The sequence below is a fragment of the Aphis gossypii genome, chromosome 3 (assembly GCF_020184175.1).
Source record: "Aphis gossypii isolate Hap1 chromosome 3, ASM2018417v2, whole genome shotgun sequence".
In the NCBI taxonomy this organism is placed as follows: domain Eukaryota; kingdom Metazoa; phylum Arthropoda; class Insecta; order Hemiptera; family Aphididae; genus Aphis; species Aphis gossypii.
Genome location: NC_065532.1, coordinates 30,498,612 through 30,517,963, shown reverse-complemented (window position 1 = coordinate 30,517,963; position 19,352 = coordinate 30,498,612). Strand labels below are relative to the sequence as shown.

Genomic DNA, 19,352 nt, shown 5'->3' with positions numbered 1-19,352 from the left:
GACAATTCCAAGTTAAGTGCATCAAACCGGGTGGCTCCTTATGTTTATGTAATTTCATAAGGTTCTTTTATAACCCTATATCTCACACATACTTAATACTTATTGACTATTGTACTTAATAGTATAGATTGTTTATTTCTTATAAAAATAAATAAATAAATTCATAAAGTTAAAGAGCCACCTCTATAATAATAATTGGCTTATGTAGGTATACGAACAATTATTATTATTATGAAATAATTTTAATTTCATGTCTTAATAACTCATAAATATAAAATTATGGGCTTAGATCAATATTATATTATTGTATATATTCAGTGATCACATATGATCTAAGGTGTTGGGTTTGCAGAGCTATCTAGTGTTTAGCTTACACTTTTGATAACATAATATGTAAACAAAGTGTGATTATAAATTGCGAGATAACGTAAATTCCGCGTCTGGATTTACTATAACTCTTAAGTCTTAGTACTGAAAACTATGCTAAAAATAATAGGTAGTGTTTAGGTATAAAGTATTTGATTGTAACTATTTACCTATTATAATTTATAGTTAATCGGAACAATAATTTATGTTAATGTTAAGTATAAATATATAGTTTATTATTTTATTTATGTTAAAAAATGAAAATACTTATATGCTACACCAGATTATAATTATTTAAAATGTATTGCTTGTCATAAAGTTATTTTCAACTTTATTTTGTCATGTAAGAATAATGATTATGTTTGTAAGTGTGTATTGGCCATCAAAATACTTGGATTTAAATTTCATTTACACTTAATTAGTATTAAAAACACGAAAGTAAGTAAATTATATTTCATAAGTAGATATTAAATGCATCAATACATCTATGATTAGTATTTAAAAATTTTATTTCATTTTCAAATATTTTTAAAAATAGGTATGGAGTTTACAAGACCGGTAATAAATGCATATGAATCTTCAGACATGATAAGTAATTTAACGTTTATTTTATCACTATTATATTAACCATATTCAATACATTGTTTATTGTTTCATTTTATTTACCATTTGATCTTTTAGAGTAAATATTTATTTTGTAACTTATTCTTTTTTATATTTCATACAAAGGTAGGTGAAGTGAGAAATGTTTTATAAACAATGTAATTAAGATCCCACCTAAAGTCTCTGATTAATAATTTAAACTACTATGCCTTAGCTTATAGATATTAATTAATAAAATTATAATGGTTTAAATTATAGACAATTTATTTTATAAATAATAGAGTTTTATATGGTTTATTAGTTAGATTAGTTAGGTAGTATTTTTCTTACATTAATTATACTATAAAATACTGGATTTAACACTTGCTTCATATCATATTTGAGTATATTTGTTTGACACTAAAAGTTAAGATTTTATTTAGAAAAAACTAAATTTTAAAAATAGAAAAAATATATTATCAATGAACAATTTGCACTTATATATTATAAAATAATACTTGTAAGAGATGATAACAAAAATCCAAAAGTTCATTTTTAATGCTGATCAAAATGTAGTGCATTAAATAACAATGTAAGTGACACCAATTTGTGTCATTCAACATGTGCGAACACTGTTAATTCATAATTTTACAAGTGATTCTTCCTTCATTAATTGCTCGTAGAATGTCTACTTAAAAAGTGTTCACATTATATAGTCTATTTCTAAACATTAATTTATCCTATAAACTTACCTATAGGTATATCTTAAACAACTTTATAAAAATAACTAACTTTTACAAATGATAAGCAGTTAAGAATTAAAAATTAATAATTATCTTAAATTTAGTGTACGGCAATTACGTAGATGAAGAATACTCAGAAGTAATTGATACTAGTTTGTATTCAGATCAATTAGATGTACCTAGGTCTGAATATGAAGAAACACAAACAATATTGACAGATAATTGCAGTCAATATGGAATCACAGCTACATGTTTTGATACATATGAAAATTTACTTTGGGTTGGAAATCAGCTGGTAAGTGAATGGATTACATAGTTAATTTTAGATTTACCCAACAAGATGCTAATATCTAAAATTTACATTATGCAGGGTTATGTTTCTTCATATTATAGTGCGGATATGCAAAAGTATACAATGTTTCGGGTTCATTCGGACGAAGAGATTCGTTCACTATTGACTACTGACTCTACGTTGTTAGTTCTTACACCCACTACACTGCGATGCCAGATGCGTAGAGGCTTACCAATTTTTACTCACAAGTATAACAAAGATTTAATTATTAAATAAATCCCAGCTTAAATATGTAATTATTAATTAATAACTTTTGAAGAGTAATTATATTTGAAAGTAATTTATAATATTATATTACTTAAATGCTTTTACTGGACAGCTTCTTCCCTCACGTGTTACATTCTATAAATTCTCGTATTCTTATTGTACCCAAGAACACAGATAGTTTATTTTTTGTTTAAAATAATATATATATATGTATATATTACTTGTATAATTATTAATATAATGATAACTTTCGACCATAAAATTATTGTTCTACATTATTTAATTTATTTAATTTATAAAATGTATAGACAATGAATTGCGTAGTACTTTTTAAAACATAGGCTCTAATTTTTAATTATTTTCAAAATTATTAGCTATCTTTTTTTTATATATTTTAAAATGAATACAGAATAATTATCAATTGCTTTTATTTGTAACATAATAAATCATTTATGAAAGTTGAGTATCAAATAATTAAGCATAAATCTTTATTTTAAAAAATTATATTATTTCAGTACAGAAAATTTAAATGAAATGCAGTGTATAATTCAGCTAGGACGTTCTCAAGACACTATATTAATGGGAGGTCATCAAGAAAAACTGATTGAGTTTAATCTGAATTTGTGTAAAGAAACAAGCATTATAAATGCTGGAGAAAATGGCTGTGCCATATTAAGACAAAATGCTAATAGAACTGTATGTTGTGGAGATCCTACTGGAGTAATAAAGCTTCGAGATCCAAGAAATATTTCAAAAATTATTTATACTGTAGAGGCACATACAGGCAGTTTATCAGATTTTGATGTTCACGATAATTTGTTGGTTAGCTGTGGATTTAACAATACGTAAGAGAAAGAAAATATTTCTATTAATTTTGATAATAATTACTAATTATATTTATAATATTAGACATGGATCCATGGAGTTAGATCAGTTTTTAGTTGTACATGATTTAAGAATGATGAGATCTGTTTCGTCTATTCCAATGATTATTGAACCTTTTTTATTGAGATTCATGACTTCATATTCATCACGTATTGCTGTTGTATCTACGATAGGACAATGCCAACTCGTTGATACTGTTGCTTTATCAGAGCAAGATATGAATCTCTACCAGGTACATTAAAGCTTAAGTTTAAATTATAATATTATTCATATAATAAATAGTAATTATGTTTAATTTAAAATTAGATGACAGGTGCTGAAGAAGGAGCAATGGCCCTCTCTATGGATGTATCTCCTTCAAGTCAAGCAATTATAATTGGGGATAATGTGAGCACGTTACATTTATTTACCACAGCATCTTCTCAGTTTAATACTTTAGCAAGAGATACAATATTTGCACAACCAATGGAACCACTTCCTTGTGGTCCTATCAATGTCACAGATGAGTTAGCTGATTATTCTAATATTCCATTACCTCATTGTGATGGACCTTTAGCATCAGAGCTACCCGAGAAATTTCTTAATAAAATTTACAGGTAATTTTTAAAATTATAATCTAACTAAAACTTTATTAACTTTAATAAATGCGAGTAATATAATAATGAATACAATTACATTAAACCAAATCATATGCTTGATTTAGAAAAAGGAAACAGGAAATAAATTGAAAATAACAGGGGAATAGCATTAATATTATCATTAATCTTTCTAAAAATATAACAAATATACACAAATGTTAGTAAAAATTACTAAAATGAATTTAGGAAAAATGTATGGACCGTTTATCAAATATTTGCCATAAGAATTTTTTATGACTAATTTAAGGAAATGCATATTAATGCTGATTAAAATCAATTTGGTTCTTAAAAGTCTAAAAGTAAAAACCCTCTCATACTGAAATATTAAATGTTGAAAGACGCATTTTGCTTATCTATGCCAATGAAAAAAGCATAGTTAGAAAATCATGGAAGACGATCCAGGAAGCTATAGCAAAACTAATAAATGCTGGAAAAATATACTAGCTTAGTAGTCAACAGGGAAAAAATAAAATATATGATAATAAAAAGAAGAATAAAAGATCATACCAACCCGAGTGAAGGAATGGGGAAACTATGAACAAAGTTCAAACAGGTACCGTGGAACTACTCTAAATAGCTACATTCAAACATGCATAGAAAAATCAACATCAGATAAATACTGCTAACCGTGGCAACTAATTCCTATAAACTAGTAAACTTGTTTAAATCTAAGATACTGTCAAGTAAATTAAAGAGCAATATTATATATGTTATTTAAAACCCATGTTGATTTATGTATATAATATATCAGGAAAAAGCGAGAGGATATAAAAAAAAAATAAAATTTAAGATTATTCGAGATGAAAGAACATAAAAAAATATAAGGTCTAATATTAAATAATCCTAAATGAAAATGGGAAATCACCTATTTGAATCAATACTTAATTATTCAAGATATATAAAAAAAAACAAATATTGTACAGTTTATTGAAAGCCATATAAGGGTAGTGGTCTGATGAAAATAGCAATGACGGACTTAATGGAAAGAAAACAAAAAAATGTGAAACAACATAGGGATCTGATGGTAAGAGTAGTTTTGGCATCAAAAAGTGCCTTAATGATTTGTAAAGTCTGGAAAAAAAGTTATAAAGCGCTCATAAATGGTTCAACAATAAATTGTTTATAAAATAACTTAAATTAAATTTATTAATTGATAAATATTATTTTTTATAAAACTAAAATATTAAACTACTAAAACCTAACCTAAGTTTTCTATAAAATAGTATGATTTACAAGTTTATACATACATAATACATCTATATATGTTTGCTATACATGTTTAAAATAAATATTTTCTCCTGTTCATTAATAATAATAATATTAAAAATTATACTTTTATAAATGTTGGTAATTTTAGGAAAACACCATCAATAGATATGAATATTTTATCTACAATGAAAATGAAAGGAACTGTTGGTTATGCTCCAAACCCAAATAATCGGAAACGCAATCAAGTAATTAGTCATATTAATTATTATGGATTAAAATAGTATTAATATTAATAATGACAAACAATAGCTTATATACATAAGTAATAAGTGTATAAATTATAAAGATATAATGAGATTATATCTATATATTTTAGATAAAGTTAAAATTAAGAAAGTTTAAACAATCATTATTGTATCTTTAATTTATTATTTATTTTATCATACATTTTTTTTTTTTATAATAATAATAATATACGTACTAACTTTAGGTTGCATATTTCAACACTATAACTGAATCACAAAATAATAATAATCACAATCAATCAAATGATGAAGAATGTGAATCCTCACCATTTGTAGCAATACCTAGAAGATATAGAAAAATTGATTTGAAATTTAAAAGTGAAGATTTTGACTATGAACAATATAATAAAACTGGATTCAGTGGTTTAGAATCAAATGTTCCAAACTCATACTGTAATCCAATGCTTCAAGTAATCAATTACTTTTTATTAAAATATTGAAATGCATAATATTGTCCTATTAGATATTTATCCAGTGTATTGGTTAAGTATAATTTTAAGTTTATTATTCCAAATAATTAATAATTATTTATAATATATTTTATTAATAATTCTAATTTTATAGCACAATGTTGATAATAATTAATAACATTATCTCATATTTAAAATTAAACTAATACATTTCATCTATTATATACAGATTTTATGAATATAGATCAATTTCTAACTAGTATATTATTTATTATATAGGATATACTATATACCATCCATACATTAATATTATGATGAAGATGTGTATGTTCCTTCAATTTTTATTTGAAAACTGATTTGAATATCTTAATACTTAACATGTTTGCTTTAGATCCTATGAATAACTTCTTCCATTTGTTTATTATCTAAAAAAACAGTACTATAGTTGATGAATATACTATATGAAACATTTTTACTTTTATAAAGTCAAATTTTTATAGGTGAAAATATTGGTAAGATCTTAATAATACAATGAATTTAAACTTGTTTTCAAAGTTAGTATTATGTGATTATTCTGATCGATAAAATATTATATAAAATTGAAAATAAGTAATTTTACCAAAAAAGTAAAATAATAGTCTGTTTTGAAGTTCTTCAATTATTATTTAAAATGTCTTACCATGAGATGCGAATATTTACTATTGGGTGTAAATTTACCGAGTACCAAAAAATAAAACCATTTTTGATACTTGTTCAAGATTAAATATTGTTTAATCATTTTTTATAGGTATTATATTTTTTGGATCCGTTGCGGAAAATTTTAATGTCGCACATATGTCAAGAAGAATTCTGTTTAAGTTGTGAATTATCATTTTTATTTTATATGATGAATAAATCTAAAGGGGCACCATGTCATTCTGGAAATTTTTTAAGAGCTCTTCGTAATGCTCATGATGCTACAGCGTTAGGACTCATACTGCCTGAACACAATAATGCTGAAATGAAAAATAAAATCAATATCAGCATTTTAATTCAAGTATGTTCACTAAATTAAATATAAATATTTATGTTATTTATAATAGAATTCTTAATTTAAGACTAAGTTTTTTTAAGTAATACTAAAAAATAAATAATTCATATTTACTACTGATCACTTGTTTAGTGGTTTAAAATTTTAATCATTACTAAATTTTCAAGTAAGACATTTAAATTAAAACTTATAGAAGTATAAATATTTTTATATGGATTAAGTATTAAAAATAAATGACTAAAGCTACATTTGAAAATCACTGCAATTAAAATATTGTTTTTTAATATTTATACATTTTTACTAGAATTGGAATCGATTTATTTTGCATCAAATTCATTTGGAGCTATTAAGATCAAAAAAAGATTTGACTGATGAACAAGGAAAATTTATTTTCAAAGATACAGATTTTCCAAGTATTGGAGGTCAACAAGTTCGAAAAAAAATTAAAAATAAAGAAGAAGATAATAATGAAACAGAAATAACTAGATTATTTGGCTGTAAACAACTTCATATAAATAAATGTTTAAAGTGTAATCACGAGTTCAGCAAGCAATCTAATTTAATGGTCTGCAATTTGGTTTATCCTGAATCCAATGATGGTATAATTTTAAAACAAGCAAATAAACTTTTTTTTTAAGTATTTGTTTATTTGTATCGCAGAAAAATCTAAATCATTTTGTGATTTACTTCAACAAAGCATTTGTCCAAAACAAACTACTTCAACTTGGTGTGAACGATGTGAAAGTTTCCAGCAGACATTACAGAATAGAACATTAAAATCATTACCTGCTATATTAACTGTAAATTGTGCTATTGAAAGCAAACAAGTGAGTTTATAACTATTTTATAATTATTAATAATAACTAATTTTTTTATTTAATATCTCACAATTCTAAAATGATTAGACATAAATGTTGTAAAAACGGTTCAAATTTTTAAAAGTTTATTTGAAGAAAGTAATCAATCTGATTTTATTTTATCATTTATTTTTGAGATAGGTTTATTAGTCTTTATCTAGTTAGTTAGTTTATTTGCTGCACCTTACAAATTTATTTAAAATAATGTAATTAACAAAATATTTATATGTATGTTACGATATTTGTACTTTTACTATAACATATATATATGTATATATGTGTATAAAATATTTTATTAGATAGGTAGGTTTTAAGACAAAAAGAAAAAAGAAATAATAATAATCTCCAATTTATTGAAAATTAGAATAAAGTGAAATGTTTTGTAAATATTGATATATTTTACTGTCTGATTTTATCACAGCATTGAGCGGCACACTTAATTGATAATTTTTATTATTCTTTCATAATAAAAATATCTAGTGTCATGTTGTTAAACAGAGCATAGTTTGATGCAAAAATCAATGACACTTTGTATTAAAAATAAATAAATAAACAGTATCTTTATTAAACTTGTGTTGAGTAAATATTTAATATTAAATTTTCTGATAAAGTAATAATAAAAATTCTAAAGGTATGCATATTATATTTTTAATGTTAAACAGAACAAAGATTTTTGGAAACAACAAATGGACATTATGATAAAACAGGCTGTCACAAAATCTGGCGATCAAAAAACGGCACCAAATACACCAACATCATTCAATAAACCTTGTCGTTATGGAAGCAATTGTACCAGACATAGTTGTAGATTTATGCATCCTGGACAAGTGCCCGCAGGTAACTTTATTTTTATGGTGTTATATATAGTTTATTGAATAAATTAATTGATTTTTTTTTTTTTTTTTATAATATTTACTGTCTATTTTTTTTAACATTCGGCAAATTGTATAAAAGTTAAAATACTGTATACAATAATATGATTATATAAGCATAGAATATAGAAACATATACTATAATAGATTCATTGTTTTAATTTGGATTTGACTCATTAGTAATGCATTGTGGTAAATTTGGTAGAATGAGTTAACAAAAAAGTATTTACTCATCTATCAACAACATGCCCCATTATATATAAAAAAAAAAAAAAATAGTGAGTGAGCTGAATCCAAATTAAAATAATGAGCAATAAATTACTGTATTGGTGTTACATATCTCTAGTATTATTTAATATAGCCAAATTGCGATCTAATGAATATCAAGGGACCAAGCTAAAAGTTTGGAATATCAAAAAGTTCATTATGCCGAAATATATTATATCCAAAGCTTAAATCAACAAGATTTGAAAAAAAATTTAGATTTTATTAGACTTTTATAATTACATACATACATATTAAATATTATTACATATTTTATTAGATACATAAATTATTCATTAATTAATTAAAATTTATTTTTGTTTATTACATATTTATTATTTTTAAAAATCGGTTATTTTTGTGTGTAGCCACTTGCAGCGCTTACATGGTTAATAATATTTTTATAATAGTATTTTTTATTACTTTTATTAAGATGCTACAAAACACCGTCATCAATATCATATCTCGTAAATGACTTAAGACTGTGCGGAGACTTGATTTTGTTTATTTATACCAACAGACGTTTATCTTATAAATGACAATAGGAACATTATCTTATCTCATATCGCATAATAATAGCCAATTTGAATTTGAAATTGTGGCTTCATTGGAGTTTTATCTTCTTAAATAATGTGTTTTTCAAGTTGAATTTTTTCAATACTAAACATTTTTTGAAATTAAGATTTTTGGTTTTCTTGGTAGAATAGATATTTTGTTTAATCAACATATCAAAATTATTTTTTGTTTTAGTTTCAGAAACAAATAATTCCATGAGCTTGTCTCAGTTATATTACACACACTCATGGTTGCCATTGAGTATCAAGGCTGAACTTGAGCCAGATGGAGAATTAAAATTATCAAAATATGATGAAGAAGTAGACTGTAAATCTTCCAATATATATGATTTACATGCTGTTGTATGCTACATACATGAAGATCGTAAAAATCTTGTATCTATTGTAAATGTGGGCAAAGCTTATCATGAACACATATCAGCTAGTAACCCATCTCCTCAATGGTACATATTTAATGACATTAGTGTATCCCCAGTCATTGGACAAGAAGCTGTTTGGTTTAGTTTGGATTGGAAAATTCCTTGTATATTATACTGGGTGTCAAGAAATAATGAAGTTAGTATTAATGTTGATGCTAGTGAACCAGTTATTACAGCCAAAGTGTTTACTGAAAGTGTTTATTTGAATTCTTCATCAAATAGTAATGATGTTATCTTAGATGAAGAAATTCCTAAACCAGGTATATCTGTTAGAAATATTTAAAAATGTAATATTTGATTTAATATTATTTACAAAATTTTTTAGGTGAACTAGTAGCTATTGATGCAGAATTTGTTACTCTTAATCAAGAAGAATCTGAATTAAGAAGTGATGGTCGACTGGCAACAATAAAACCTGTGCAAATGGCTGTGGCAAGAATATCATGTATTCGAGGGTAAATAATTCTTAACTATCAACTTTAAAATAATATTTTATTTTCAACCTTTGAATGTTAACAGCGAAGGTCCAAATGAAGGCAAACCTTTTATAGATGATTATATTTCAACCCAAGAGCAAGTTGTTGATTACCTTACAAAATTTTCTGGTATAAATCCTGGTGATTTAGACATTAGTAAAAGTTCTAAAAATCTTACCACTCTTAAGTCCACTTATATGAAATTGCGATATTTGGTCGATAATGGAATAAAGTTTATTGGCCATGGTCTATACAATGATTTTAGGTTAGAAACTTTTTTTGAGTACTTAATGATAATAAAAGACAGTACAATTTAAATCTAACTTTTTACTATACATATATGTATATAATTATGTTTTTATTAATGTTTATAGAATGATCAATTTGATGGTACCACCTGAGCAAGTAATTGATACTGTAACCTTATTTAGACTTCCACATCAACGGAATGTATCGTTGCGGTTTTTGGCTTGGCACTTTTTAGGCAATAAAATTCAATCTCTTACTCATGACTCTGTAGAAGATGCCCGGGCTGCATTACAGTTATATCAATGTTACAAAACACTTGAAGCAGATGGAACATTGCAAGCAAAACTAGAGGAGCTTTATAAATGTGGAAAAGAGATGCTCTGGGTAGTGCCTGGCGAATAGAACAAATGTGTGATACTTCAATAATATTATATTTTTTTAATTAAATATTTTTTTATAAAAATAAATATATATAAATTTAATATACATATTATGAGCATTTAAGTTTTTATAGTTGATAAATTGTTTCTAAAATTGGACAGGAATCTTATATTATTGGCTTCAAAATTTATGAATTTTGAGATTTTTAACTTTACTAAGAATTGATTGATTTTTTGTTTTAAAAATATGAAGTGAAGAAATAAGTTAATCAGAGGCTATTAATTTTTTTCAATAGACCTTATTCAATGGCCTATTCCTTTCAACGATTAAAAGAATTTCAAATGTCATATCATAAATCCAAAAATTTTAAATATTATTGTACTCAATTACTTGTAATATACTGAATGTTATGAGACTCTATACAAAATATTTTTTAGTACAACACATGCCAACCTATCAACTAGTATTATTAATATTATAGTGTATTAATGAAAAATTAATATGCATAAATATTATTTAGTTATATTGAATTTATATAATTGTTATGGTATTATAAGTCTAGAAAATACTGATGCTTTCTCACATGACTATATTAACATATCAAGCGAAGCACTGCTCATCTGATTGATGTTATTTATTATAATTATGCCTTTTTGGTTACTGATATGGTGATGCACTATACACATTAAAAGTATTTTAATAAGATATTTAGACTGAAAACAATTAAAACTATAAAGTAAGCTGTATTCTTCATGGTTTCCTTGGTATGATAGTACTGATAATTGTATAGAAAAGAAATAATTTTAATATGTTAGTCATTATAATATAAAAGTGACAATATTTGGCCAGATCACAATTAGTATTTCTTAAGTTATGGTCAGAAACTCAGAAATTTTAAAAGTTCTATTGGTAATACAAAACAAATTGATTAATTTAGTTGAAATAAATAGGTAACCTGTGTGTATGAAATAATAATTAACATCATATTGAATAATTAAGTATATATTTATTTATATTTTTAGAATACATTGTTGTAATTTAGTATACACAAAATGGGAAATACAATAGATTTATTTGTTATTATGATCATTCAAATTGTTTATTAAATCAAAACACAGTTTATATGTATATATATATGCATATACCATAACAAGCAATAATGTAAAATTTAATATTTAATAATTTTTAATATTTGAAATAACATTTTCATTCATGCAAATAGACAAATTAATAAATTTAAAAACAATAGAGACAGGTTGTTTACAATCAATCAGAAAATAAAACTCAAATTTATACTGATAATATCATGTTAAACTATGTAAAATTATTTTTAAATATAATTGTAGTTATCTAATCATAAAATCATTAATAAAATTTTCATTATTAATTACTATAATTATTGAATCCAAAAACAATTATTTAATAATATATTAACTAAACATATAAACAATAATATTTATTTTTCACTGCAAATTTTGCTTAACAAGTTGATCTCCTTTGATAAAACACATTTTATTTGGATTTTTTGGACAGTAACGCCTTGTGTGTGCGTTCTCCCCAGTTGCATAACAAAACGGGCATTGATACCTATAAATGAATAAATATGATATTTAAATTTAATTTAATTATGTCTTAATGTTAAAAAAACTTAAAATATTAATTTCTTAACGGATCCGTTGTAAGGGTTCCGCGTATCCCCCCCTTTATTAAGAGAATATCATACCAAAATAAGCCACATTACAAGTCTTGCTGAGTAGGTATTAATTTATTCAAACAACTTGTTATAAACCTATGTGATGAAAACAATAATCAGGCAATAAAGAGTAACGAAAAAAAGTAAGGGAAAGAATATTCTCTCGTAAACGAAGGAAAAAAACGAGGGTAAAGGAACCTTTGAAAATGTGACATTAGGTTTTGCATAGACGTAATCTGGGAGATTTTAGAGGGTTATAATCCCCCTTAGGGCCTATAGGGCCTAGACCCCCCCCATATTCTAATATCTGCTCCCCACATTTGGGGGAGGTAAAGGTATTTTTTCGATCCCCGTTATTAGCTCTAATTCGAATATTCTGAAAATTACATTTTTTTTTTTAATATAGGTATACGTCGAGTGTTGGAACGGACGTAATCTACTCGTCTGCAGTTCCTTTCCACATCACTATAGGCACAGTTATTGAAAATACAACAATATTTTTCTCTCGCACCCTTGGACCCATCCACCCCCGTCCCGAGAGAAAAAATTACACCCGGGTCACGTATAGTCGACGTACCGTTGCAGTATCGGGCATCTGACTCGGCCGACGGGGTCCTTGAGGAAGTGCGACTTGTAGAACTCGGCCGTCTCGCCGTTGCTCTTGCAGAACGCGCACTCGCGCAGGCACCCCGTCTCGGACTTGGACTTCGGCGGCCTGGACGAAATCGGAGGCTGGCGCAAGTGATGGTGGCCACCGTTGTTGTTCTCCTGTTGCATGCGGTTCATGCGCAACAGGAACTCGGCCAGCGTGTAGTAGTTTGGCGAAACGGGCGGGGAACAGCTACCGAACGCCGGGTATGCCGGTGCCGCCGATCCTGCGTCCTGCCCGTGATACGGTGACGAGCTGTAAGGCGGGCTCGTCGGCGCCCCGTAGTTTCGCAGATAGTGTAACGCCGACTCGACGCTGGCTGTGTGTTGGCAGACGCCCGTCGCGTTCCCGTCGTCCGTGTTCAAACACAGAGCGCAACGATTCATCTGGTACTGAGGTGTCTGGGCAAGGCTGCCGAACGCGAATCTACTACGGTCGCTCATTATAGTATCACCTGCACACACACACACACACGCGTCTTATTTAAAACAAACGAAAATTAGTAATAAAATTTATAATCGCAAATTATTACGGGCACTAGAAGAAAACTAAAAAAATGTGCAAGCCCCTTTAGAGGTATTTATACTTCTAGTTTATAATATAATATGTATAACAAAAATATTATCCCTTGAAAAATAATATACCTTATAACTTTTATAAATACCTAAATAATAATATAGTTGCTGTCAATTTTACTGATGTATACTGGTAAAACACTTAAAAAAAATAAATGTTTAATCTTAAAAATATGCACAACAGAATTTCGTGTATGCAATACCTATAATATGATATATAGGAACCTATAATATTGCATAGAAATTAAAAACTTCTCTAAAGAAAATAAATTTAATAAATAGTATAAATGTTCACAACCCTGATTGTAATTTATTTTAATTTTTTTATTTAATTGGTTGGTTTGTGCTCGAATTGTAATAAAAAATATGTCATCAAAATTAAAAAATAAACATAATAGTGAGTAGATATTTTTATTTATATAGTAAAATTCTATTAATAAAATGATTTTTAAGTAATTAAAGAAGTCCGTGATAAAATATTGATAATTGGATGTAGTATTTATTTAGGGTTGGTATTCGGTTATTTTTTACTAATTTTAGTGTTGATAGATCAATGTATACATAATTAATACATTATAGGTACATACAATATCAATAAAATTAATGTAACATTCTATTATAATTTTAAATTCAAATAAAAAAAATAATAAATTACATATAATATTATAACTGTATTAATATTAATATATATATTTTTTTATCTAATTTAATATAAAAATATTTTAATATTATATTTATTTTGAGTTTTACATATTCTTATAATAGGGTTCTGTAATAAAATTATTTTTATTTTTAGTTAGGATATTTAAGTCTCTAGAACACGGGCAGATCAACTAGACTATATTATATAGTGAATATCATCATTTTTATAAAATTAATGGAAGAGAACAAGACAAGACAGAAGTTGTTAAACGGTATTGGACACCTTGGACGTTAGTAAGATACATAGATAAGTATAATATAGGTACTCATTTACAAGTTGAAACTAAAAAGTTCCTAATAATAGAATTAAAAGACACATTTTCTGTTATAGGTAGGTAGTAGGTACTAAAAGTCACAAGTTCGTATTAATGTGAAATGATAAATACATGTTTTACTGAATTACCTTTGTAATCACAAAACACTAATCAGTTTAACACTAGATAAGATTATAAAATGATTTACTAATGTTTAAAGTACATTCACTTATTTTAACATTAATTATGTTTGGGTTTTCCCCAAGTAATATATTATATATATTAAATACTTATAAGTTATAACATTTGAATCAATAATATGATACATTTTTGTAAGATTTCATTTCAAAATATAGAACAAGTGGAAATAATTTAATAATTTGTAGGGACGTTACCTAATACATTGAAAACTAGTACCTAACGATCTACTACTATTTACTATTATAGATAGCAGACATGCTTAATTGGTAATTAATACGTAAGAGGGCTTTAACAGATAGTTGAAATGATTGCATGTATTTGATTTTTAGATATAAATTATTGTGTTCACAAGACATACTTATTTTAATGTTTTTAATGAAATTATAATTTATTAATTACTAATAAATATTATTTTCTTTCTTATTGGTTGTATGTTGTATTAATGTTTCTGTATTCAAATATTATTACAGTAGGTAATTGTTTAGGTATACATATGTATTTTAAAAAACAAATACAATTTAGAATAAAAATTCATCTTTAGTACCTATGAAATTTGTCTTATTATCGATATTAACTGCAAATGAAAAATTATATACTCTTGTTTTCAGGAAACGTACCTAGGTACGAGGTACTTATGTCAACTAGAATATTTTTATGAATTACCTTATGAGATACCTATTTAGACATAATAACATGTTATTTGCAAAAAGTAGATATTTATTATAGCCTAAAATTTTAATTATATATATTATATTTTAGATTCTTAAAGAACCAATGTGGCATTTATTATCCAATAATGTGTACATTTTCTTTGTAGAAAACATTTTTTGTAGCAGCAAAAACATTTTAGTCTATGATATAGCGTTATAGAATTTTCTACGTTTCGTACCAATTTTTTGTATAGATTGATTGTAAAATGATAATGATGATATTTTAAAGGTTAATTTTTAAATTTTTCAAATCTAATATATAGCTATCTACAATCTACATAGTATAATACTATAGTATAATACTTATTCTTACATTTTAATACATACCTATTATATATTTATAATAAGTAACAATTAGACTTGTATCAAATTAATAAATAGGATATATTTTAACATAAAAGTATAGTTTATATTTACCGCTAAATATTTCTTACAAATTTGATTATTATGACGATGATATCCATAATTATTAGTCCATGATAGTAACCTATGTTACGTAATTGATATTGGGTTCAATTAAAATCGACAAATTATAGTTAAATAATATATTATTTTATAATAACTTAATAAATTTAATTGTAATCGATATTTAGTGCCTAAATATACAAACTATAATATAAATTAAATGTTTATTAGTTTAAAAAAAAAAAATTAAAATATAATTTCAATCACAAATATTTTGGAATTACGTTTATCTTGTTTACGTGTTGTCCCCGTCTTAAAAAAGTAATACAACAGAAAATTTATATTTAGCCGAATCCATTTTATTACATAAAGGTAAAATAACATTGTCTAGAGTATATTGTAAGCTTTTATTAATATTTAAATTATAACAAGAGTTAAGAACTTTTATACTAAATAATATGCTTTACATAATTATAACTCGATTTCAAATTAAAATATCAATAAAAGTTAACGAAATATTCAAGGATTAAATTAATATTTTTACCTTTAAATTTGATATAATATAAGTATAATCGTCAATATTCACTAATATTATATTAAAACAAATAACACAAAATGGATTCTTCTTTATGTAAATTTATTGTACGTGTAAGATGTACCTAATCTTAAACAAAACATTTACTTAAATTAAAAGTATTTTAAGTTTTTGTTAGTGTTATAACTTATAACATAGCTTTTAAAAAACCAATATCAATTACTGAAACTATACTTATTTATTTCACTTTATATTCTTTTAAAAAAATGAAGTTAAATATCTAATACATTTTAATAATCATAATTCAAGAAATAATTTATAATTTAAGTTATTTATTATATGGTAAATCAAAAACTTATAGGTATATTATACACACACGTTTTTAAATTTTAAAATATCATGTCATATTCGATTGTTAGAAAAACTGAACTTTTATACTTATTAAAATAATCGACTTAAAAAATAAAACCAAGAACAAAATTGTACAATAAATATTAAAATAATAGATATTAACAACCTACCCAAGCGATTGTTTACGTACTCTGTTGAAAATAACGATTATAATATTTTAATTGATTATCGAATATCAATATTTACATAATATAGAGTAAATGGGTGATTTTAATTTTCACATGAATTGGATAAGTTAATTATGTCTTGGCAATATTTCGAAAAAACCCGCGTATACCCGTCTCAATATTATTATAATTATCATGGCTTACCTGTTTTTCGGAGAAAATTATGATTTCGACGTATTAAAAAAATTTAATAAATACTAAGAGCTTATAACGTACTAACAATATATAACTATATATATTTCTATATAATTTAATAATTAACAACGCAACTGTCTGGAAGAAATAATTGTTGAACGGTGGCTATTTTTGTTCTGAATGAGCTTTTCGTTTCGAGTTCAAAAGCAAGACCGGTCAGAGTCGGTCTGTACCCTCTCTACTGAAGTTGGTTACAGATAAGCTAAGATCACCGACATAATAATGATATCTTTTGCAATGTGTAGATATACCTTTAATCTTTATTAACAATCGTATCAACTATCATTACGGTTTTACGACTCACGTAGAGCATTGAAAAGTTGAATAATTGTAATGGGCTCCTTACACGGTCGTTATTAATCTGAATTATACGATACATAGATTACGGTATATTTTTAACTTTAAAATGAGATACGTTTGTTTCTTAATATTCGGGGTTCCCAACGAAATACTTGCGTATATTATACAGTTGCTGAAGTAGTAAAGTAAGTACTAAAAGTCCATTAGGGTAACTTTAAACAGACTCTTCGCTGTGAATCCCCTGATATTCTATTTAACAACTTTTCACTGAGATTTAATTTAATTTTTATCATATACAATTTAAGCAATTTAATACAGGGTTCTTCGTAAGTTGTTACTACTGTAATTAAAAAAAAAAAAAATAGTGTAATTCCATTAATATTTTTTATGGTCGTCTGAAACTTATAATGGTGTCAGTCGTAACTGGGTGTAAGGAAAAAGTCTTAAAAGCCCAAACTTTAGAAATTGTTAAGTACCCGATAAAACAATAATTTAGAGAAAGGGCAAATTTTTTGTGTTTATTTTATGCAAAATATGTATTCTTATTTGAATAGAATTTTAAGTAAGCAATTTTCAAACTTTCAAAGATGAATAAATGACGTACAAAACTTACATGGCTGAAAAGCTTCTTGCTTTCTGTCATTATTGTAAATTATAAGTAATTTGTAATAATTACTATCGTATACGATAAATAGGCACATACACTGAATAAAAAAACATACTTGTATAGATTGTTAACACTCACATTGTAATCGTTATGTAGTTACTAGTTAGTGATTATTATTACGGACGATACCCTCATGATATCATTCCTATTACGCTATAAGAATTATTAAATAAAATCGTTTTTTGTTCTACTTCGGGTGTTGCTAAAAAATATTGTTTGGGCTGGGTTGGAAAAATTAGTTATGACTTATGACTTATGAGTGGTAAACTGTTATCAGTTATCACCCTCTTCCCTAGGGCCAAATCCCTCCAAAATTTTGATTGCAAGGCGTTATAAAATAGGCAACCGAATATACGGTTATAAACTTTATAAACATAATAATATATATAACGAAAAACCGCACCTAACAGAAAACTATTTTTTGTATATCCAGTCGAAAGCATATGTTTGATTAAATGTTATCAGTATGAATTAACACATTTTTATAAAAATAAAAGTTAATTTGAAATTAGATTTATAAATGGGTACCGCTTTGCTGCAATAAGTGTTGAGTGGGTCATCGTTGTTAGTTGCTATGGATGTGTTAAATTACTTAGACCAGTGCCACACTCGCGGAATAATCGCGACATGTAGCGATTTTATTTTTCCCTTGCGGAAATTCCGCTGCTGTTATGTGTCCAGTAGTATTTAAATAGGTACATGAATTTCGATACTGCAAAAATTCCGTCGCGGAACGTCTGCTGCGGATATTCCACAAGTGTGACACCGGCCTTAAATTTGAATTCAATGATGTTAGCCTACATCGCACCAAGTACATTTCATAATACGTTGTTTGATATTGATATTAGGTACATTTTACTTTTGGTTTTATGGTAGGTTGATTTAATTTTTTTCGAAAACATTGCATTAATTATAATTTATTATACAATAATATATATATAATTTATTTACATTTATGTGTACCACATCATATTATTTTTATTAAACTTTAAGTCATAGTTCACCATACTGTGTAACAGTGCCGATCGTATATAACTTTTAATAGGTAATATCTCAAAATTATCTACT

At 25.8% G+C, this 19,352-nt stretch overlaps 2 protein-coding genes across 2 annotated transcripts; one reads left to right on the top strand and one right to left on the bottom strand.

Annotated features, from left to right (window-relative positions):
- The first annotated feature begins 460 nt into the window (after window positions 1–460).
- Window positions 461–10,929, top strand: LOC114122349 (PAN2-PAN3 deadenylation complex catalytic subunit PAN2). The gene is made up of 17 exons (XM_027984983.2): window positions 461–804; window positions 905–958; window positions 1,796–1,986; window positions 2,062–2,231; window positions 2,766–3,095; window positions 3,160–3,367; window positions 3,442–3,731; window positions 5,131–5,227; window positions 5,473–5,697; window positions 6,485–6,733; window positions 7,032–7,326; window positions 7,388–7,554; window positions 8,247–8,421; window positions 9,471–9,974; window positions 10,040–10,169; window positions 10,234–10,455; window positions 10,565–10,929. Exons 2-17 carry the CDS (start codon window positions 907–909, stop codon window positions 10,839–10,841), a joined length of 3,582 nt encoding a protein of 1,193 aa, XP_027840784.2. The 5' UTR covers window positions 461–804; window positions 905–906; the 3' UTR covers window positions 10,842–10,929.
- Window positions 10,930–12,174: 1,245 nt separating this feature from the next.
- LOC114122368 (uncharacterized) lies at window positions 12,175–17,480 on the bottom strand. The gene is made up of 3 exons (XM_027985008.2): window positions 17,267–17,480; window positions 13,091–13,616; window positions 12,175–12,407 (listed from the first exon to the last, which is right to left on the bottom strand). The coding sequence occupies exons 2-3, from the start codon at window positions 13,603–13,605 to the stop codon at window positions 12,284–12,286; spliced, it is 639 nt and encodes a 212-aa protein (XP_027840809.1). The 5' UTR covers window positions 13,606–13,616; window positions 17,267–17,480; the 3' UTR covers window positions 12,175–12,283.
- Window positions 17,481–19,352: the final 1,872 nt, after the last annotated feature.

Coding starts and splice junctions, on each gene's coding strand:
- LOC114122349 (XM_027984983.2), top strand. CDS start 907: ATGGAGTTTACAAGACCGGTAATAAATGCATATGAATCTTCAGACATG. Junction 3,096..3,159: donor AGCTGTGGATTTAACAATAC/GTAAGAGAAAGA, acceptor TTATAATATTAG/ACATGGATCCATGGAGTTAG. Junction 10,456..10,564: donor GGTCTATACAATGATTTTAG/GTTAGAAACTTT, acceptor TAATGTTTATAG/AATGATCAATTTGATGGTAC.
- LOC114122368 (XM_027985008.2), bottom strand. CDS start 13,605: ATGAGCGACCGTAGTAGATTCGCGTTCGGCAGCCTTGCCCAGACACCT. Junction 12,408..13,090: donor AGATGCCCGATACTGCAACG/GTACGTCGACTA, acceptor ATTCATTTATAG/GTATCAATGCCCGTTTTGTT.